Source organism: Simochromis diagramma, unplaced genomic scaffold, assembly GCF_900408965.1.
Source record: "Simochromis diagramma unplaced genomic scaffold, fSimDia1.1 OVJJ01000302.1, whole genome shotgun sequence".
Lineage (NCBI taxonomy): Eukaryota > Metazoa > Chordata > Actinopteri > Cichliformes > Cichlidae > Simochromis > Simochromis diagramma.
The window spans coordinates 5,290,114-5,307,957 of NW_024386792.1; the positions used below are offsets into that span (position 1 = coordinate 5,290,114).

The window sequence follows — 17,844 nt, forward strand, 5'->3', positions numbered from 1 at the left end:
CTTACCACTCATTTACTGCGGTGTTGATTCCAGAAAGCCTGAGGTCTGCTGTGGATTCTAATGTTGGTCTTTAATCACAGCTCGGCTCTGATAGTAGCCAAACTCTAACTAAACTACAGTAAATACAAACGATGCAGTTAAACGCTTCTGAATAATGAAATGTTCAGACTAGCTAGTTTTCTGTCCGCTAATGAGGGAGCCTGCTTTGCATCTAGATTGCGATGGTGACCACCCAACCTGGCAACCCAAGCCTCCCTAACCTGGCAATTTCACAGCAGCTTGTGGTGCATGGGGGTCATCCAGGTGCCTGATGATCAGCCAGGCCCTAAAGCTAGAAGACCAGGGCATCGGGCCATCTACAGCCTGACATGGAGATGTTTGCACCACTTTATAAACTCAAACACAGGCAAATACCCACACACTGGACAACTACCTAAGCACAGGAGCAATTAGCTGACTTTTGATGTACTAAAAAAATGGTGACAATCTATCTACATACAAACATAGATCTTAGAGAGACAGACTGATAGACGTAGTATTTATATTTTAATTTGTTGGGTAAATAACAAAAATAGATTTAACAGATAATAGATTTACATTATTGAAGTAGAAACCAGCCTGATTAAAATGAGTTGAGCTGTGTGGTCACGCCACACACTGCCCACATTTGAGCCTTTGTAAAGTCTTGTTCAGCTTCCTGTAAAGAGTTAACTTTGCATAAGACAAGCGAGAACGCACAATCTTGGTGCGCAGCATGGAAATGTAACACACAATAGGTGTTATTCCTCTCACCCCAACCCCTCCTTTATCCCCGCCCCCACCAAAAACCACTGCGGGTGGGGTGTTCAAAGCCGTCGCTCCGGTCCATATTCAAATGAGCACTGTGTCTCCCCCCCTGTGCTCCTGTTGCGATCAGTACTTTGATCACCTCCAATAGTAACTTCCACCAAAACATTTAAAATTAAAATCAAATCTGCCTTAACAACCCGAGCATTTGAATTTAACAGGTGTTCGGGAGGAAGTTGTTACAGAATTCGCGATTATGTGCTCGGATACACACACACACACACACCTTCAGTCAAACACACAACTATGAAGACAGACGTACCCACACGTACGCACAACCTGTCAGTGAAATTAGAGAGTGGGAAATAGAAAACCCTCCTGACTGAGTGCTATACCTTGGGATACCTGATCTGTTCACTTTGATGTCAGCGGGTAAGAAAGTTAAAAAAAACAAATCAGCCAGACAGCAGCTACATGTGTTCGGTAAACAAAAGTTATCATTTATTCTTAGCTTTGGTTATATATATGATTTTTTTCTAATTATGTCCCAGCCCTGAGAATTGTGTGAGCTGACTTTTCACTGTAAGAGACAAGAAAACACATGCACACGTATATCAGTAAGTCACAATAAAACTACCTGCCTTAAAATGGTGCATGACACACAAAAAATTAAAAGCCCCCAAAAACATCTGCATAAATACCCAGAATTTGCCAGCAGCACACTGCATTGTAACGAGATGATCGATGTTATTCACTTCACCGGTCAGTGGTTTTAATGTTGTGGCCAGTCAGTGTATGTGCCCACACTACACACACAGAGCACTAACTGCATCTACTCTAAATGTAGTATTAATTACTGTGGGAACACTACAGTACTGTATTTAATTACTGACTAAATGATCCATTTATATTTTACCGCTGGTTAAATTAAGAGGGTTAAGTGAGACAGGTTCATTGTAACTCACTTAACATTTGAACTGATATCTTCTAACTTGCACAGTCTGGGAGCAGCACTTTCAGAAAATCAGCCAATCAAATTAACGAATTAAACACTGCGGAGGCAGAAAAACATTTCTCCGCTGCTGCAAAAATATTGTCTTGTGCTGCATCAAATGGAGTTATCTGAAGGAGGAAACTGGAATGGTAAGTCATAGAGCAGAAGAGACCGAGAGGCTCCTTAAAATGTCAAGTGGTGTGCCAGAGAACTGCTGATGGAATAAAGTGTCTCAAGATTTTAATTTTTTCCCCAACCAAGTTTCTGACACTGTGTGGTCTACCACCTATCATCATATCGTTAGCAGTTACTAAAGGCCTCTATTGCCTTGGGGGCGATTGGTTCAAAAGGCACAACGCTAAAGCCAAAGTCCCGCTGACTGACAGATGTAGAATTGTAACTCTAACATCATCTTCAAAAACATTATGGAGTTCCAATTAAATCACCTCTCTCCACCTCTTATGTGGCTTTGCTGTCTGACCCGCGTGTGTTAAAAGGACTTCCAGTTACTTGGGTGGGAGGGGAGAAAGGCGATATCTAAAGTATGTTATTCAGAGAGTGCGCGTATGCCTAGGACTGGCGGTGAGAGAAGATCAGATAGCGGACATAAAAGACACTGGTGCTCAGAGAGATGGATAGATCAAAGGTGAACTAGAGCAATATCAAACGAATGATTCTGAGTTAAAGACCACCACCACAGGCCATGCTGGGGCCAGTCAGTTATTACTGTGCCTGCAGGTCCACCTACACATTGACATCTCTGTACCTTGGGACAATTAGATATTAAGTCCAGGCAAGCAATTGACAGAATTATCAAACTATAATGTGTTTGTTGTGAAAGGAAGAAGACAGATGTAATGTCCAGGGAACTGTAAGCATGCACATTTTGTTGCTCTTACTCACACAAATGCATATCATAGATTGGCATACTTGCTATGCTAAGATGTTTTTATGCATTTGATCATTAAGGCCTTTTTGGAAGACATAGTGAATGAGAATAGTCCTTACCTTAAAGTTGGTTTGTTTTTGAGGAGAGGGGTAAATGGCTGTTAGCTGAGGCTGTTGTTGCAGCTGCAGCTCCTGTTGAAGTTGTATTTGTTCCTGCTGCTGCTGTTGTAGGCCAGCTTGGAGTTCTAAGATCTGTTGGTCTTTCTGCGCCAGCTGGCTGCTCAGCTCCTGGTGACTCTGGCGGAGCTTGGCCTCACTAGACACGAGAGCCTGGTAGCACTGACTCAACTCTTTGTATAGCTGTCAACAAATATATATAAGCCAGAGAGGTTTAAAATCCAAGCAAGAGGGAATGGAAGGGTCAGATCGATGGGAGAAAAATGACAAAAACCACTCATTAGGTGACATTAAGACTGTGTTATATTCAGTAATAGAAAAATTAGGATAAGCTAAATAATCTAAATAGGGAAAAGAAGTTGTTAACAACACGTGTCCCAAATGATTTATGTTTGCAAAATGTCTTTCTCTATGATTCCTCCACGTGCATGGCAAAGTAGTATGCTGCAAACCCAGTCACAGTAACAGGAGACTTCAAGAAAAAATGGTTTTCTGGCAGACACAAAAATAATTGTAGGTTATAGCTAGCTTGGAAATAAATCACCACAGTTGGTGAGGCCTGAGTGAAGCGCGATGAAGAGGTTATAACACTGTTGAGTTTGAGGTTGGGTGTGTGTGTGTACTTGTGAGTACCTGCTGATAGGAGGTAGCGTCAGCAGAGTGAGCCTCTTCTTGGTTCCGCAGAACTCGCTGTGTGTCGAGGTTGAGTCCTTCCAGTTGCTTAATCAGGTGGCTCTGCTCCGCTGCATGCTCTGTGCTCCGTCTGTACAGCGTCTGCACTTCTGCAAAATCACGACTACACACAGGCACTCGCATTACACGTTATGCAAAGTCATACAGTACACAACAATAATGTGCTGCTTACATTAAATATTGTGGATTTAGTTATATTTTTTTTATATAACTATAACTACGTATTCAAGGTGAGAAACATAAAGGTCGTGTACTGATATTAAAATAACTATTTAAAAAAGTATGCCAGAGAACCTGAATTAACCCAGTTTAAATCCTTTTGGGTTTTAAGATAATAGCACATGTGTTACAGCTGTAAAAGTCTAACTTTTGATAAATATGCAACTCAAATTCATAAGCCTTTAACATCATCAATGCCTAAATGCACAACAAAACTATAGAGCAATAACAATCATAAACTTGTATGCAGATTACATTATTGTAATGTATTTATGACAGCAGATTTCCTTCTTTCGTCAACAGCAGCTACATTTCTCAACATACCAAAATTCATCAGCACCAAAAGGTCATTTCCATCTTGTTTAGTATCCACCAATGGAATTACCACAAAGCGCTTCTCGAACTTGTAAGGAAATCTTTAATCACCCTGCTAAATCCACAAGAATAGTCTATAGCCCTGGTGTGACTGACATGTCAGACTGCCTCTGGCATTAAAACAGAAAAGTAGTTAAAAAAGGTTGAGATTACCACTAAGGCTCCTATAGTTCTCACAGTTTTTATCATATCGACTAAAGCTTAGCCAAAGCCTGCCCTGTTTCCCCTCTTCTCTCTCTTTTAAAGCATATCCACTATGCAGGGCTTATCAAGTGGCTTTAGGTGGGCCAGAGTGGAAGAAATCTGTGTCACCCCCAAGCCTCACAGCGAAGGAAGCAATATACCCACATGCAGTAACCCATGTAAATCGAGGTATACGCATATAGTACGTCTATAGCGGACAGAATTATACTTTAACTAATGAAATTAGCCATAAATATCACCTATTAGGGTTTGGATGTTGCAAGAACAGAGACACTATCTCAGCTGGTACAGCTTACCAAAGGCGATCAAGTTGTTCATGTTTAGTTGCCAACTCTGTGTCTTTGGAGGAAAGCAGAGCTTCTAGGCTGCTACTGTGGCTCTGCAAAGCAGTCAGCTCCTGACAGGTGTTGTGCAGTTTCTCCTCTAGATCCTGGTGTAGAAGAGTAATAACAATGATTTTGTCAAATTTACAGGCTATCCTTAAATGAAATGCTTTAAGAAGTATTAGAATTATTATGTCAACTTTTGGATGTGTCAGTGTTTATTTTCTATGGCAAAATCCTCAAACCAACGCAGACCAGCATCGTTTCATTTACTGACTCTGCAATGAAATTTGAAATAATTCACTTGTCACATTACTTTGACTGTCTGTCTACAAATAAACAAATAAATGATTCTGAAATTTAAAAAGTGACAGAGAAGCAAGGAAACTAGATCTCACTTCTTAACCCTGAATTACGATGCCTTCTTTAACACTTGTAATAAGTCGGCCACAATTTGTTACTTCACAGCAACTAGTACAGCTAGTTGTTGTGAAGTAATCGAATAGCAAACTTTAGATTTAGTTCTAACATGACAGTCGATCTGAAAATGTTTTTATTGTGCTTTTGTGCTGTTTCTTTGTATATAGGAGGTGCAGACAAGGCGTTAGTTAGCTTTGCTTTAATTTAAAAAAAAACCATTTAATTGCAGCAGATTAAACAACATCAAATATGTACAGGTCACCAAACCCTGAATTCATCCGACGCTAATTAATATCAAGCAAATTATGTGACGAATGCTATAAGAAATTATTATAAATTATTATATAATTATATCGGTCACATTTTTTTCACGTATAACACATCTTTGCGGCTCTGTATTTGCAGAATATTCCTCCACCGCTGTTCGAGTTAAGAAAATACTAAAACTATGCAGGTGTATCTTAACAGTACACACAGGTCTACATTAAATGATAAATTCCTGAATAAATCTTTGCCATGTCAAACAAATTGGCATGATGTATCCCCTGCGCATCTGATATTTTCCATCACCAAGTTTCAAATCAATGTATGACACAAAAAATAATAAAAAATCATAAAACAAGTGGAGTGTCTTAGGCTGTGATGGATGTGCATACACTAGTCACTGGGCTCATCCCATCCAAGAGTAATTACTCTGCAGCTCTAACTTATTCAAGACTCTCTGTCTGATTCCATTTGACTAGGGGAGCAATATGTTTCATAATGATTAGTCGATAAGGAAGGGGAGGAATGTGAGGTTCTTCTGTAGCTTTTACTTCCTGAGAATCTAGGAAATAAAATTTGAAATGTAAAAAAATAAATAAATACAATTTTCAAGAACTGAAATTTGATTGGTTGAATGTTTAAACAATAGCACAGTTGATGTCTTATCGTATTTCTCATTTTCACAGAGAGAAGAAGCACCGATCCATAATGATGATCAGAGCAACAGATTCTGAAAGTTACTTGCTTGCATTTGGATAATGAAACACACCTGACCACAAACTCTTGAACCAACAGGCCAATGATTTAATGGAAGCTACTTTCGGTTTGGTCGGCTTAATTCTTCTTCTTTCTTTTTCTTTCTTTCTTTTTTTTTAAACCACAACTCAGGAAGATCTGTCTGCCCTACGTTAAATCATAACTTTGTCCTTCCTTTGAGTGCAGTCCCTGTTTATTTAATTCTGTGCTTTGCTACAGAGATCTTTTTATATTCACAAGCTGAAGAGGATAGGGTGTGAGGGATCAGAAAGTTCAAGGTGTGTGTGAGTGCCTTTGTATTTGTGTGGACCTGTCCCCACATTCATACCTTTATTCTGGTCTGGGCAGCATCCCTCTGGTCTCGTTGGCTGTTGGCCTGCCTCTGATTCTCCTCCAGGTCAGCTTGCAGGGCGGCGCAGCGGGAAGCTAATCCTTCTTTCTCCTCCTCTAGAGCCTGCACCACCTGCCGCTCCTCCTCCTCTTTCCTCCTACATTTTGTCTTCATTTCCTGAAGAAGGAAGGTGTGTGTGTGTGTGTGTGTGTGTGTGTGTGTGTGTGTGTGTGTGTGTGTGTGTGTGTGTGTGTGTGTGTGTGTGTGTGAGAGGAGTAGAATGGGGAGGGGGTCAATAGGGCCAAATAAACAATGACGACGAAAGAAGAGAAAAAGAAAAAGTAGCATTTCAAACTGAGAAAATGAAAAAAGAAAACTGCAAAGATCCAAAAAGAGAAGCAGCCCATGGGGTTGAGGCTGAAATGAATATGTAAACAGTGGACGGCTTTTTCTGCGGGAGCCCACTGCATGGGTCGCTGATTGGCCAAGGTCACCTGTGCTGTATGACTGGACCCACGCGGCCAGTGTTTGGTTGGTGTTGGCCGAGCCGTGCTGCAAGAACTGGGCTCACGTAGGTACAGGGGCCAGTCTGCCAGCCTTAATGACAGGCTCCTAATGAGAATGGTGCTAGCTACAAAACCCATTAGACTCAACCTAGGTCTCCTTTGATGCTGTCCCCCACGATTTCTCACCACGAGACCCCACCAAGACTGTGTAAGGACCATCCCTTTATCAATTAATCATAGCCATGTCCCATCTAAGCATAATTAGGCAGAAGCCACACCATCGCATGCACATTATTCACTTTCCCCCCACTGAAGGAGGCATTAAGTATTTATCTGCAAGTTAACAACCTGCTTTTCTCTGGCTCGCGCTTTCTTTCTCACATGCAGACTTTCCAGCTGTTAAGTATTCTCTGTTGTCAGTAGCGGGAAAGTAAGCTGAAAGCAAGAAAGGGTGAGACAGAGCGAGGGTGGAGACAGGAGAAGAAGACACAAAGACACTGAGATTGCGTTCAAGAGGGCTGAACAATCCTCTTTCTCTTCTAAATGATTCATACCCCCGAGGCTAAGGCCACGGGGGACTTGTCGTGCCACGCAGAAGAGAGACTTTTGAAAGCAAAAGCCCCGACTGCCACAGAAAATTTGTTCCACCAACCTCAAGTTCCTGACTCTTATTGACCAGTTGTTCACGCAGAGCTGTCAGCTCCTTCTTCATTAAATCACTCTCCTCTTCCGCCGTCCTCCTTTGTAACAAGCCGTTAATCTCCTGCTGCTGCCCGGTTACTCTCTGTGGCAATCAGGGTGACACAGAAAGAACAAAAAAAACCCAAAAAACTACAGGTTACATTAGGCATATCATTTTTTTAACCTTCATTTTTTAAAAATGTTGTAACAAAACAACAAGACTATCACTTTTATATTTGCTTTCATAATCAATTGGCCTTGATTAATGAGCTATTCATGAGATCTACAAAGCATGAGTGAATGCTTGTTGGAATTTCCTGGAGCTTAAGGTCATGCCATTCAGCGTCATATTTTTGCAGCAGTCCAAAACCCCAAAGTATTAAGTGTACAGACAAAAGAAAGGCTGGAAAACATTATCAGCATTAATTTTCTAACCTGACAATCAATGAATAGACTAAATGCTTCAGCTCTTAAAACAAGCGATAGTGTAAAGTAATGACCACCCACTTTTTATATGTTTACTTCATGTTTTTTGGCAGCCTTTATGGCCTTAGTGGGAGGAGGCTGGCTTCTTAACACTGTATCAGCTGGGGTTTGGCATTGGCTGGTAATCCACAGTCTTCTGTGGGTACACCCTCCTCTCTCAAATAACACTGTGCTCTGGGATGCAATTAATTGCCATGTTGAGGGAAATCGCTCAGATATATCCAGATAGTGGATTTAGCGTTCCTTGCTACTCCTAGCTTGCCGTGCTAAGAACAGTGGGGCTTTAATAGATTTATACTGGAGAGCGGAAAATAAATTCAAACGCTGATAATGAGATAGGGAAGAACAATTTGAACCCCAGTAGCACTCAAGTGATAGAATAGTAGGGTGGAGGGGAAGCGGGTTGCGCCAAGTTAAGAGGTCTAGGACAGAAAGATTAGCGTCTGAAAATTCCCAGTATAGTTCAAAAATGAAAGCTAATTATGTTACAAAAGCAGAGAGAGAGAAAGAGGTGAAAGAAAAAAAAGAAAACCAGCAAGAACAAAAAAAAACATAATCAAAGTGGGAGAACTGATACATTAAGAAAAAAAAATCTGAGATGCTATGTGGACTCAGCAGACCATCACATCCTTGAAAAAGAAGGAAAACCTATTAATCACTCTGAGGGTATGGCTTAAGATTGCAGATGAGATGATGACTGTCAGAGGGCTGGATGACACAGCACAGAGTGCGGCGCTATCAAAGAACTTTTCAGAAGAAGTACAGCAAAACAGGCTTTGGAAACAAAGGGATTCCTCCTATAAAACTCATATAAACTGAGACATGGGCGTTACACTGAATGAGAGTAATAAATGAATGAGTTCATTAAATAGCTCTTAAAAAGCAGTTGAAAGACACAGAGCACAGTTAAGTCCCACCCCCCCACAGGATGGATTTGCAGCTATCTACCACCTCATCAATTCAGTCTATTAAAAAATAACCGAAAAGTGTCCATCAGATTTGATAGATATCTAGATATCCATCAAATGTCTGTATATTAGGGTAAAGCATTTCAACAGTGTGAAACTTGTGTCACACTGTCATGTGGATAATTCAGAAGGCCATAAGTAGTATTTGTATTTGCTTGTAAGTGCCAAGCTTGCAAACACAGCAATGGAGTCGTCACCTACGATGACTTATACCTTAAAGGTACAAATGTTACACAAAAAAGTCCACCATAATCATATACCTTTTTGGTCCAGTGAGCAACTATTATGATTGCTGAGGAGGGTAATGTCAAAAAGCACTGGCAAGCTGATGACTCCATTACAGCCAGTCTCATTAAGAATGAGCACCATTCTGGGTGAGGGACACTAATGAATGAGACTGACAGATGCTTCGGTGAAGAGATGATGATTTGGAGTAAATTACATTAGTGATGTCATTATCATTAGCCATCAAACCACCAAGAACTATAACTCAGGGGTTAGAGCAAAAAAAAAAAAAAAAGCAGGTATGAGAGAAAGATAAAGATCTAAAGGGAAATATTAAAGCAGCATAATAATTTTGTATTCATTTGTATTTTTATGGCATTTATGAATGAAAGTTTCAGCAGACAGTTAAACAAGCAAGACAAAAATGCTTGTTTGTAATAAAATGACCGTGAAAATGAAATAAAAAGCCCAAGGATTGTTTTGTCTTTCTGTGAAAGACTCACTAAGAGCCACTAGAAATGGCTGCAACTTAAATGTCAACTATGAAGGCATATGACCACAAGCTCAGCCTGAAGATAAATGCTGCATTCCTTTTACAGCAGAAGTCGGATGTCAGAGCTGGGAGCAACGTCACTTCCAAGTTGAGCGCATTCCAGTAGCAGTTGGAAAAACAAGGGAAAACAAGCTTTATTTTGTTCCCTACCAAGGTAAAGCCATTCATCAATCGCTGGCAGAACAACAAAAATGCCAGCAGCATGCTCAAGGACAGAGCCTGGTCACTGTTTCGTGTATGGCTTATTTAGTCAGTCACAAATACACAACCGTGGTAGTACTACAGGTTTTACAGTTTCATTGTTGTGAAGTCAGGGTTGGTGGTGCTTCTACATTCGAAAGGAAAATTGCTTTGCAACCACCGGTTAAGCTAACTTTTAGCTCAGTACATGATGCAGGAACTTGGGAGCAGTTTGTTAATCGTGGAAACTGAAGCTGTACATGTACGTGTGTGTACAATATGTACACAGGGTATGAGCTTATTGCAATGCTTATTGGGGGGAAAAAAGTAGAAAAAACCCCAAACCTAAATTTGTAGGTTTATATGTACTGGATGTGTTCCTCAAGTCTTGTGCTAGGATTGAGGGGGCACTCACATTAACTGATCCTTTCTGTGGCCAAGCGAGTTTGACCCCTAAGGTGAAGTTTGCTTGACTAGTGTAAGTGGTGTGTAATGTGCCGGTGCCCTGGCCCACTTAGAGGAGAACCCAGGCATAGTTCATTTGGACTTGAGCACAGTATGCATGTAGCATGATTGCTATGTACGCACACTCCGGAGTAGCAGCTGTCTCCATTAGAAATCATTCTGCCAACTCATTTATAAACATGTGAGAGCGCAGTGTGTCACCACAACCCCATTGTAGCCACAATATTCATAAAAAGCTCATTCACAAGCACTCATGAGCCCATTGTGTACTACCAGAGCGCTTTTTCAAGAAAGAGAGACGAGTTGACACTCTGAGACAAACTGATGTGAACTTGGGTCGGATCATTAAGGGCAGTGTCAGCACAGGCCAGTGGGAAGTGGGCAGGGAAGGTGATTGTGCTCAGGCAGGGTACAAAGTAACCGTGCTTAGTGTGAGGACACCCTTACTCATTAAAGTGGCGCCTTTTGAATTTTTTTTCCTAATTATAATAATCACATGACGCAAGGAAACATAATGATGTGTGAGAAAAATGGCGAAAGAGACTACTTTGATATGTAAATCACAGCAGCCACACACTTCTGTGAGTGTGCAGAAGTGTGATGATTTTTGTTTTTGCATAAAACTCTGTAAATTTGTTTTGTGCATCAGCACTTTTTGAACATTTTCAACATATTTAAACTGCGTCGTGACAATTTGAATTCCTGTGATCAGATCTGACAGCAGGCCAGCAGCGAAAAAAGAAATTGACTTGCTGATGTTCACAAAGAAAAGTTGTTTGCATTAGAAAGTTAAAGCCGGTTAAGGAAAACATTATGATACCTGTTCCAACTCTTGAATCTTGTAGTCTTTCGACTGAAGGATCTCCAACACTTTCCTGTCCTTAATCTCAGCTTTGTGCTTCTCACTAGAAGGAAGAGTAAATACACAGAATATACATGTGTGAATAGTCGGCAACGATTAAGGACTTGAGAGCGTACAGAAGAATAGCTTTAACTATTTAGCTTACACTCAAGATTCTGTCCAATCTTACTGGCTTGAAACACATTGATTTCTAACTTTTCTCTATAAACAGATGCTACATATAAAAATAAGCATGAAGAACTCATTGATTTAATTACAAATGAGATTTTCAGTATAGGAAGTTCTCTGGTTTATGAGTTTATGAGTGAGCATTGGCTGCATGCAGGTGAAAACCATGAGCTATCATCTGATAGTGATTTCACTTTTTTTAAAAATTCATCTACATTCATAGTTCGACTGTGAACACATGGAAAAGGAAATTCTTGGCCCAGATATCAACAATCCCTTTTTCAAATATCTGCTGGCTACTCTGGAAAGGTCAAAACACTGAATTTTGCCCCAGAGGGCAAGTTCTTGGACAAAAGTTTATCGGTTTCAACTCCAAATGTTTAATTATTGATCACCTGCTGCACTCATCAAAAGAAGATTCTTTTGCCTTAACATGTCGCCAGTGTTCTCATCATTATTTTAATATTTAATAATGCTAAACTGTAAGAAAATGAAAAGAAAAACTTTGTTTACTCACTGGCTACTTAAGCAGAATTACAGAGCAACAATACAGCAAAGTTTAAATCTCTCAAGCCCACTACTACCTCTTTTATCATAATGAACTTTTGCGGAGACAAAAACAAGTCTGCAATTGGGGACCTGCTTGTTTCAACTACTCCGAACCACCGGGGACCATCCGTTCCCTCCGCTCATCAGCTGCTTCTTCTACACCTCGGGTCTTTGAGGCCTTCTCTATCGTCTCTTTGCCTCTTCTGATCAGCCCTCTCCTCTGGTACACACTGAAATAAGTATCTGGTGTCCCTGGAGGGGGCAGGAACGCAGGCAGGCCTAGCTGCATCTCCTCATATATTGGACTATGTTCACCATGTCCTGAGCATCCAACCAATCACTCTACAAGATCCGCACAGGAAGGGGAGGGAGGGATGAATGGCGGCTCCCAGTGGACGACAGCGCTTGACTGGAGTCGACACAATTACCATGTCAATATCTTCTTGCGCATCAGGTGATACAATACACATACACTCTCTGGGTGCATGTTGCCCCACCTGTCTCAGCGGACTAACCCACTTTGATGGGTTTCCTAAGGGGCTATAAAGAACTCAAGTGGGTGTGGAGTAGAAATGAGAGGCACAGGTACTGAGGAGCACTCTGCTGCTGCACTGTGTTTTTACCTCTATTAAGGGTCTACTAACAACTGACAGACCTCAAAAAGTATGCGATGTGCACCAGTGAGGAAGAAAATATGATTTAATGTATCCCCTAAAGAAAAAAGTCAGTAAAACCTAAGTACTAAATAAAGCTTTACACAAAATTTAATGGCAGCTGGAACGTGTGAATAAACAGCTTTCAAACTTCAGCGATAAATCAGAGTCTCGTTATGTTTTTTGGGTGTCTTTTTTTTTTTTAATCATAAGAGGAACGCAATTCATTTCTCCAGATGTGTCTTTTCCTACAAGTTCCCATGCCACTGTTCTCAATGGAGCTTAGCCATCCTGCAAAAGAGGTCATATTCAATCTCGCAATTTATCCAGTAAAGACAAGTATTTGGCAGGACTGTTTCAACTGTCCAGCATGTGAGCAGCAGTGGAAGAGTGTTTTCATTAAAAGGGTTTCCACTGTTTGAACTGCTAGACCAGGGATAAGAGGGCTTAAATCAGCATCTGCACCAGATTCCGTCATAACCCCAGTAGAACAGCCAAGGTGCTTTAAACACCCCTTGAACGACTTTCACACACACACACACACACACACACACACACACACACACACACACACACACACACACACACACACACACACACACACACACACACTTGCTTCTCTTCACTTGCGAGATAAGGGGAAGGTTCGTCTGCTGAGCCTCTCAGGTAGCACTGTGAAAGATGAATCCACTCACCGCTCAACCACCAAACTGACAGCCTGGGTCAAGTCTGGATTTGCCACTTGCAGCCTTTTCCACAGAGACCACACAAACTCCTTGTCTGCCTGTGAGAGTAAAGGATTCAGCAAGTGAAGAGAAATTATTTTTGAGAAATGCGATGATAAAATTTGCATTTGATAAGCCCCTAAAAGGAAAAGCAGCAACACATCACAGCCCTTTTTCAGTGAGAAACAAAAAATTTGGATGCTCAGTGACATTAGCATATGACAACTGGGGGAAGTCAATCAATAATTTAAAGAACTTGTAAAATATAAATATATAATATTTTTTTCATCTGTCCTGCCCTCTCTAATCATGAACCTCTCTCTAGCGGCAATCTCCATCGCTGAGATGTGACCTTCGACTCAAGGGGAGCGAGCATTGACACTTGTCATTATGCACTATTTATGACTGGGGAGAGCAGGGATCCAAATCAAAACACAGCAGTCGAGCTTGCATTTTTCTTTATTAATCAATTGCTCTCCGGATATGTTTTCCACTACAGCTCCAAAGTAACTAGCCCCAAAGAAACTCAAAACTGATGACAGAGAGAGTCATCTTCAAGCAGAAAAACCCAGCCAGCCCCTGACACATTTCCAATTCAAATTGTCTTGCTGGTTTTTCAAACATTTTTAAGCTACATTACATTTAATGAGGGACATCTAAAAACTACATTTTCTGACATTAAAAGACAGAATTATACCAAATCGACTTACTATAAAATTATCTGATGAATTATGTTCACATCATCATAAGATAAAAGTCATCCCTCCCACTGGAATCTACTGGTCTCCAATTAGCACATGAATTTTAACCCCCTTCTCAAAAGTGTCTAATCAATTATTTACTGAAGTGGCAGAAGCAGACCTTGATAAGACCATGAGCTGAACATATAAAGTGGAAGGACTGTAGATCTCTGTCTCGATGCGCATCTGTGTGTTTTGGTGTGTGGATACACAGATCGGGAGCGGGGTGAAGCGGGGATAGAGATCTCACCAAATCAACCCTGGAATGCAGCTAACGATTAAATTAGGCAGCATGGTTTACTTGAAATACATGGTCTCCCTCTGCCTGGCCTTTGGCTGCCATTAGCCCTTCCATGGACAAATGTTCAGTCAGGACCCTCATCAAGAGCTCTCCTCAGCCGTATGCGTACTTAAAGATGCACTGAATATGTGTTTGATGATGGCTGAATTATTCATTTGGAATCTAGAAACTGAAACACCACGAGCTAAACATACCAGAGAGAGAGCGAGAGCCACTGGAATTCAGCACATATTAGTAAAATTAGCATGGTCTAGCAGGAACATTTGCTGGCTGACAGATGAGTGTCTTTGTAGTTAATGGCTGTCCTGAAGTAATCATGCAAGAGACTTAAGACATCAGTAGTATTCAAATGCCACAATTTAAATTGTGCACGGTAGAACTTAACGTCCTCAGATATGCAGAATCAGTGATCTACTCCAGATAAGACCACCAAAGATGGCTTTCGTGTCAGCTCAATATAAGTGAGTCTGAAGTGAAGAAAGTATACAGCGCGTAGTCCTAAATACAAGTGAGAATAACATTTTTTATAATGGTTTTTAAGTTTAAAGGTGCAATCAAATGTTAAAGTTTGCAGGCAAAAGGCCTACTCTTATCCATTTCAGGGTTGTTGGGTTGGAGGCTATTCCAGGGCAGGTCGCCAGTCTTTCTCAGGGATGACACAGAGACACACATCTACGGCCGATTTAGGATCACCAGTTAACCTAACGCACATGTCTTTGAACCGTGGGAGGAAGCCGGAATACCTTGAGAGAAACAATCTAATCACGGTATTACAAAAATTAGATGTCAGAGAGGGTTTTGCTTGGCTAATATTTTCTTGGGGCAAAATTCATGGAGAAAATTTGCAAAACTAACATTATCAGATGACACGACTTTGTCTTAAAAATAAATTTACTTGCCAAATAATTGTCTCACTTTTTATTCAATGACTTTCATACTGTTTCATCACTCATACATAATTCTTTTTCTTTCTTTTTTTAAGGTGTGTCAAGGCAAGACTAAGAATGGGCCTCTGGAGAATGATTACCCACATAACCATAATCAGTCTGCATGCAGTGAACAAGAAAAGTTTGTTTCCTTTGACAGAAATCTCTCCACTTTCCTGTCATCTCTATCATTCGACAAACAGCTCTAGTAAATAAACCCCAGGTTAACAAAACCAGTTACATAAACATTTTTATTACAGTCGTGGGGATTTTTTTCCCCTCTTGTCTCCGGCAAAGTTATTTCAGCTGTCACTTACTCACACTGACTACCGGTGCATTTGCAGAAGACACAATATGTTTCTTTTGTTTATTTAATCACATACGTCAATACATGGATTCACTCCACTCTGATGCCTTTGTGTTCTCTCACTGAATAAACACTTGAAAATTGGCTCCCGAAGTCAAACCAAAGTTTATGCAGAGGATAAATAAGGTAACAGGCGCACATGTGGTTACACACAAACAGCAGCACAACGAATGTTTGTGCCGAACATGTTAGGTGGTTTATATTTCTACTTCTATTACAAAACTCAAATGTAACAGCTCATCTGCTGAACCCCACAGCTGTCTGCCTACCTGTGTAGCAAGGTGGTGCGGATACACAAAGTGAGAAATGCTGGGATCAATTCACTCATGTTATTAGACACCACCTGGTGGTGAGTATGCAAGGACTCCCTCAATCACTGACTCACAAAGTGAACATGAAAGCCTTTGGAAATCTGCTCATGAGCATGTCGTGCCTGTGTGTGTATTATCTGACGGGGGCCCTCCACACTTTTTCCTGTCTGTGCTAGACATTCATTAAGGGTATAATCAGGACATTTACATATGTATGAGGGAGATAAATATGCTTTATCTAGTCAGTCAAATGTGCTTTATTTTAAAATCACAAGTAGCATCATGTAAAGGGGTGGTTTTCCTGCTAGTCATTCACAGACCTCGAAATTCTATTCTCATGCTTATCTTTCATCAATCCTCATTTTAGATTAAATAAAGTCTGGTGACATGGCTGGTATGCATCACACAGAGATCAAATTAACAGTAATTACTTAATTTTGAAATTAATGAAGGTCCACAATTTATAGCAGAGAGTGAGAATTGAAAAAAAAAAAGAATGCTCAGCCTGGAGAGTAAAAGGTGCTGACAACTGTGTGATACATATGTAGTCTGAAAAAAAGTCATAGTCATAGTGATAAATAAAGTAAAGATTAATATAGTGAGTTACACTTTTTAACACTGACAAGAGTTATATAGAAATCACAGCCAAATGAACGCTTTGTTTGTAGCAGTGATGTAATGATAAGGGTTGTAACGATGTTATACTCAAGTAATCTGGACAAATCCCCATTTTAGGGAAATCAAATGGGTCTTTTTCTCCTACTTTTAACTGAATCCAACATTGTACAATGAGCAGTGATAAAGTACAGAAGTGTGTACACATGGCTTTAAAACAAAAACCCAAAACAAAATGCATTCACACACCTGGCATTGCAAAAGCTCATCTGATAAAGTCTTCACCTGCTCCTCCAATACTAGGGTGTGAGCATCATCTTTTGAGCTCATTTTCAGACCTGCAAGAAGGCAAAAGAAAAAGGGTTGTAGTGATGAAATATTAAAAGAAAAATCTCAGTAACTTGCAGCAGTGGATTAAACAAACATGGCACAGCTCAGCTATTTAAACAACATGTGATTAGACTGCTTTGCATCGGATTGACAAAACTACTTGGAAAGGATTTTAGCTGACAGAAACCATATCGACAGGGACTTTGTATTTATTTATGTGATGTTAGCATATTGGTGTTCCAGGTTTCTACCGCGAGCTGAGGAAGAAATAAGCAAGCGTCCAGGACAGCCCTCCAAGTATTTGGAGGACTGATAAGTTCTTACCTATTTCGATCGCTTGCTAACCAGGCAGATATCAACCCTGCAGCAGCACCAGGAAGACCAACACTGAGATTACTTAGCTAGCGTTAGCCACGTAAAGCATAAAGAGTTACACTGTTTCTGGTGTTGACAGCTTTCTGAAGTCAGAGCGCTAGAAAAAAACGTCACGACATACTTCGAACTGTGAGAAATTAAAGGGTTCACCCGTGTACATTCGTTATATTGTTTTGTACAACGCCAGATGAAACTTCTGTGCGGATAACACGGCTGTCAGTAACCAGGGAGACGGTTTCCTCTTTTCAAACAAGCCCGCTGTTTGCCGTTTCTGTCCCTTAGCGTCACAGCCGTCACGTCACTTCACGACAGTAGCAGTTCATAGATGGCAGTATGATCGGGATCGGCAAGGGTATTGCTAGATCGGATCAGCCAGGGGAACGCGCGGGTCAGTTTTGATTGGCTTTTTTGGGATTTGTTAAAACAGT

General features: G+C 40.7%; 1 protein-coding gene across 7 annotated transcripts in view; it reads right to left on the reverse strand.

Moving 5' to 3' along the window:
• Window positions 1-17,732, reverse strand: part of cntln (centlein, centrosomal protein) — a 92,612-nt gene extending 74,880 nt beyond the window's left edge. The window contains exons 1-9 of one of the 7 annotated variants that reach the window (XM_040023982.1): window positions 17,567-17,732; window positions 16,961-17,049; window positions 13,422-13,510; window positions 11,315-11,399; window positions 7,589-7,720; window positions 6,428-6,607; window positions 4,633-4,766; window positions 3,479-3,641; window positions 2,789-3,028 (exon numbers count right to left, since the gene is read on the reverse strand). In XM_040023982.1, the coding sequence (XP_039879916.1) occupies window positions 2,789-3,028; window positions 3,479-3,641; window positions 4,633-4,766; window positions 6,428-6,607; window positions 7,589-7,720; window positions 11,315-11,399; window positions 13,422-13,510; window positions 16,961-17,049; window positions 17,567-17,576 (1,122 nt within the window). In that variant the 5' untranslated portion in view covers window positions 17,577-17,732. Of the gene's footprint in view, window positions 1-2,788; window positions 3,029-3,478; window positions 3,642-4,632; window positions 4,767-6,427; window positions 6,608-7,588; window positions 7,721-11,314; window positions 11,400-13,421; window positions 13,511-16,960; window positions 17,050-17,365 lie in introns of all 7 variants that reach the window. The other 6 variants (XM_040023979.1, XM_040023981.1, XM_040023980.1 and 3 more) reach the window with 6 other exon arrangements.
• Window positions 17,733-17,844: the final 112 nt, after the last annotated feature.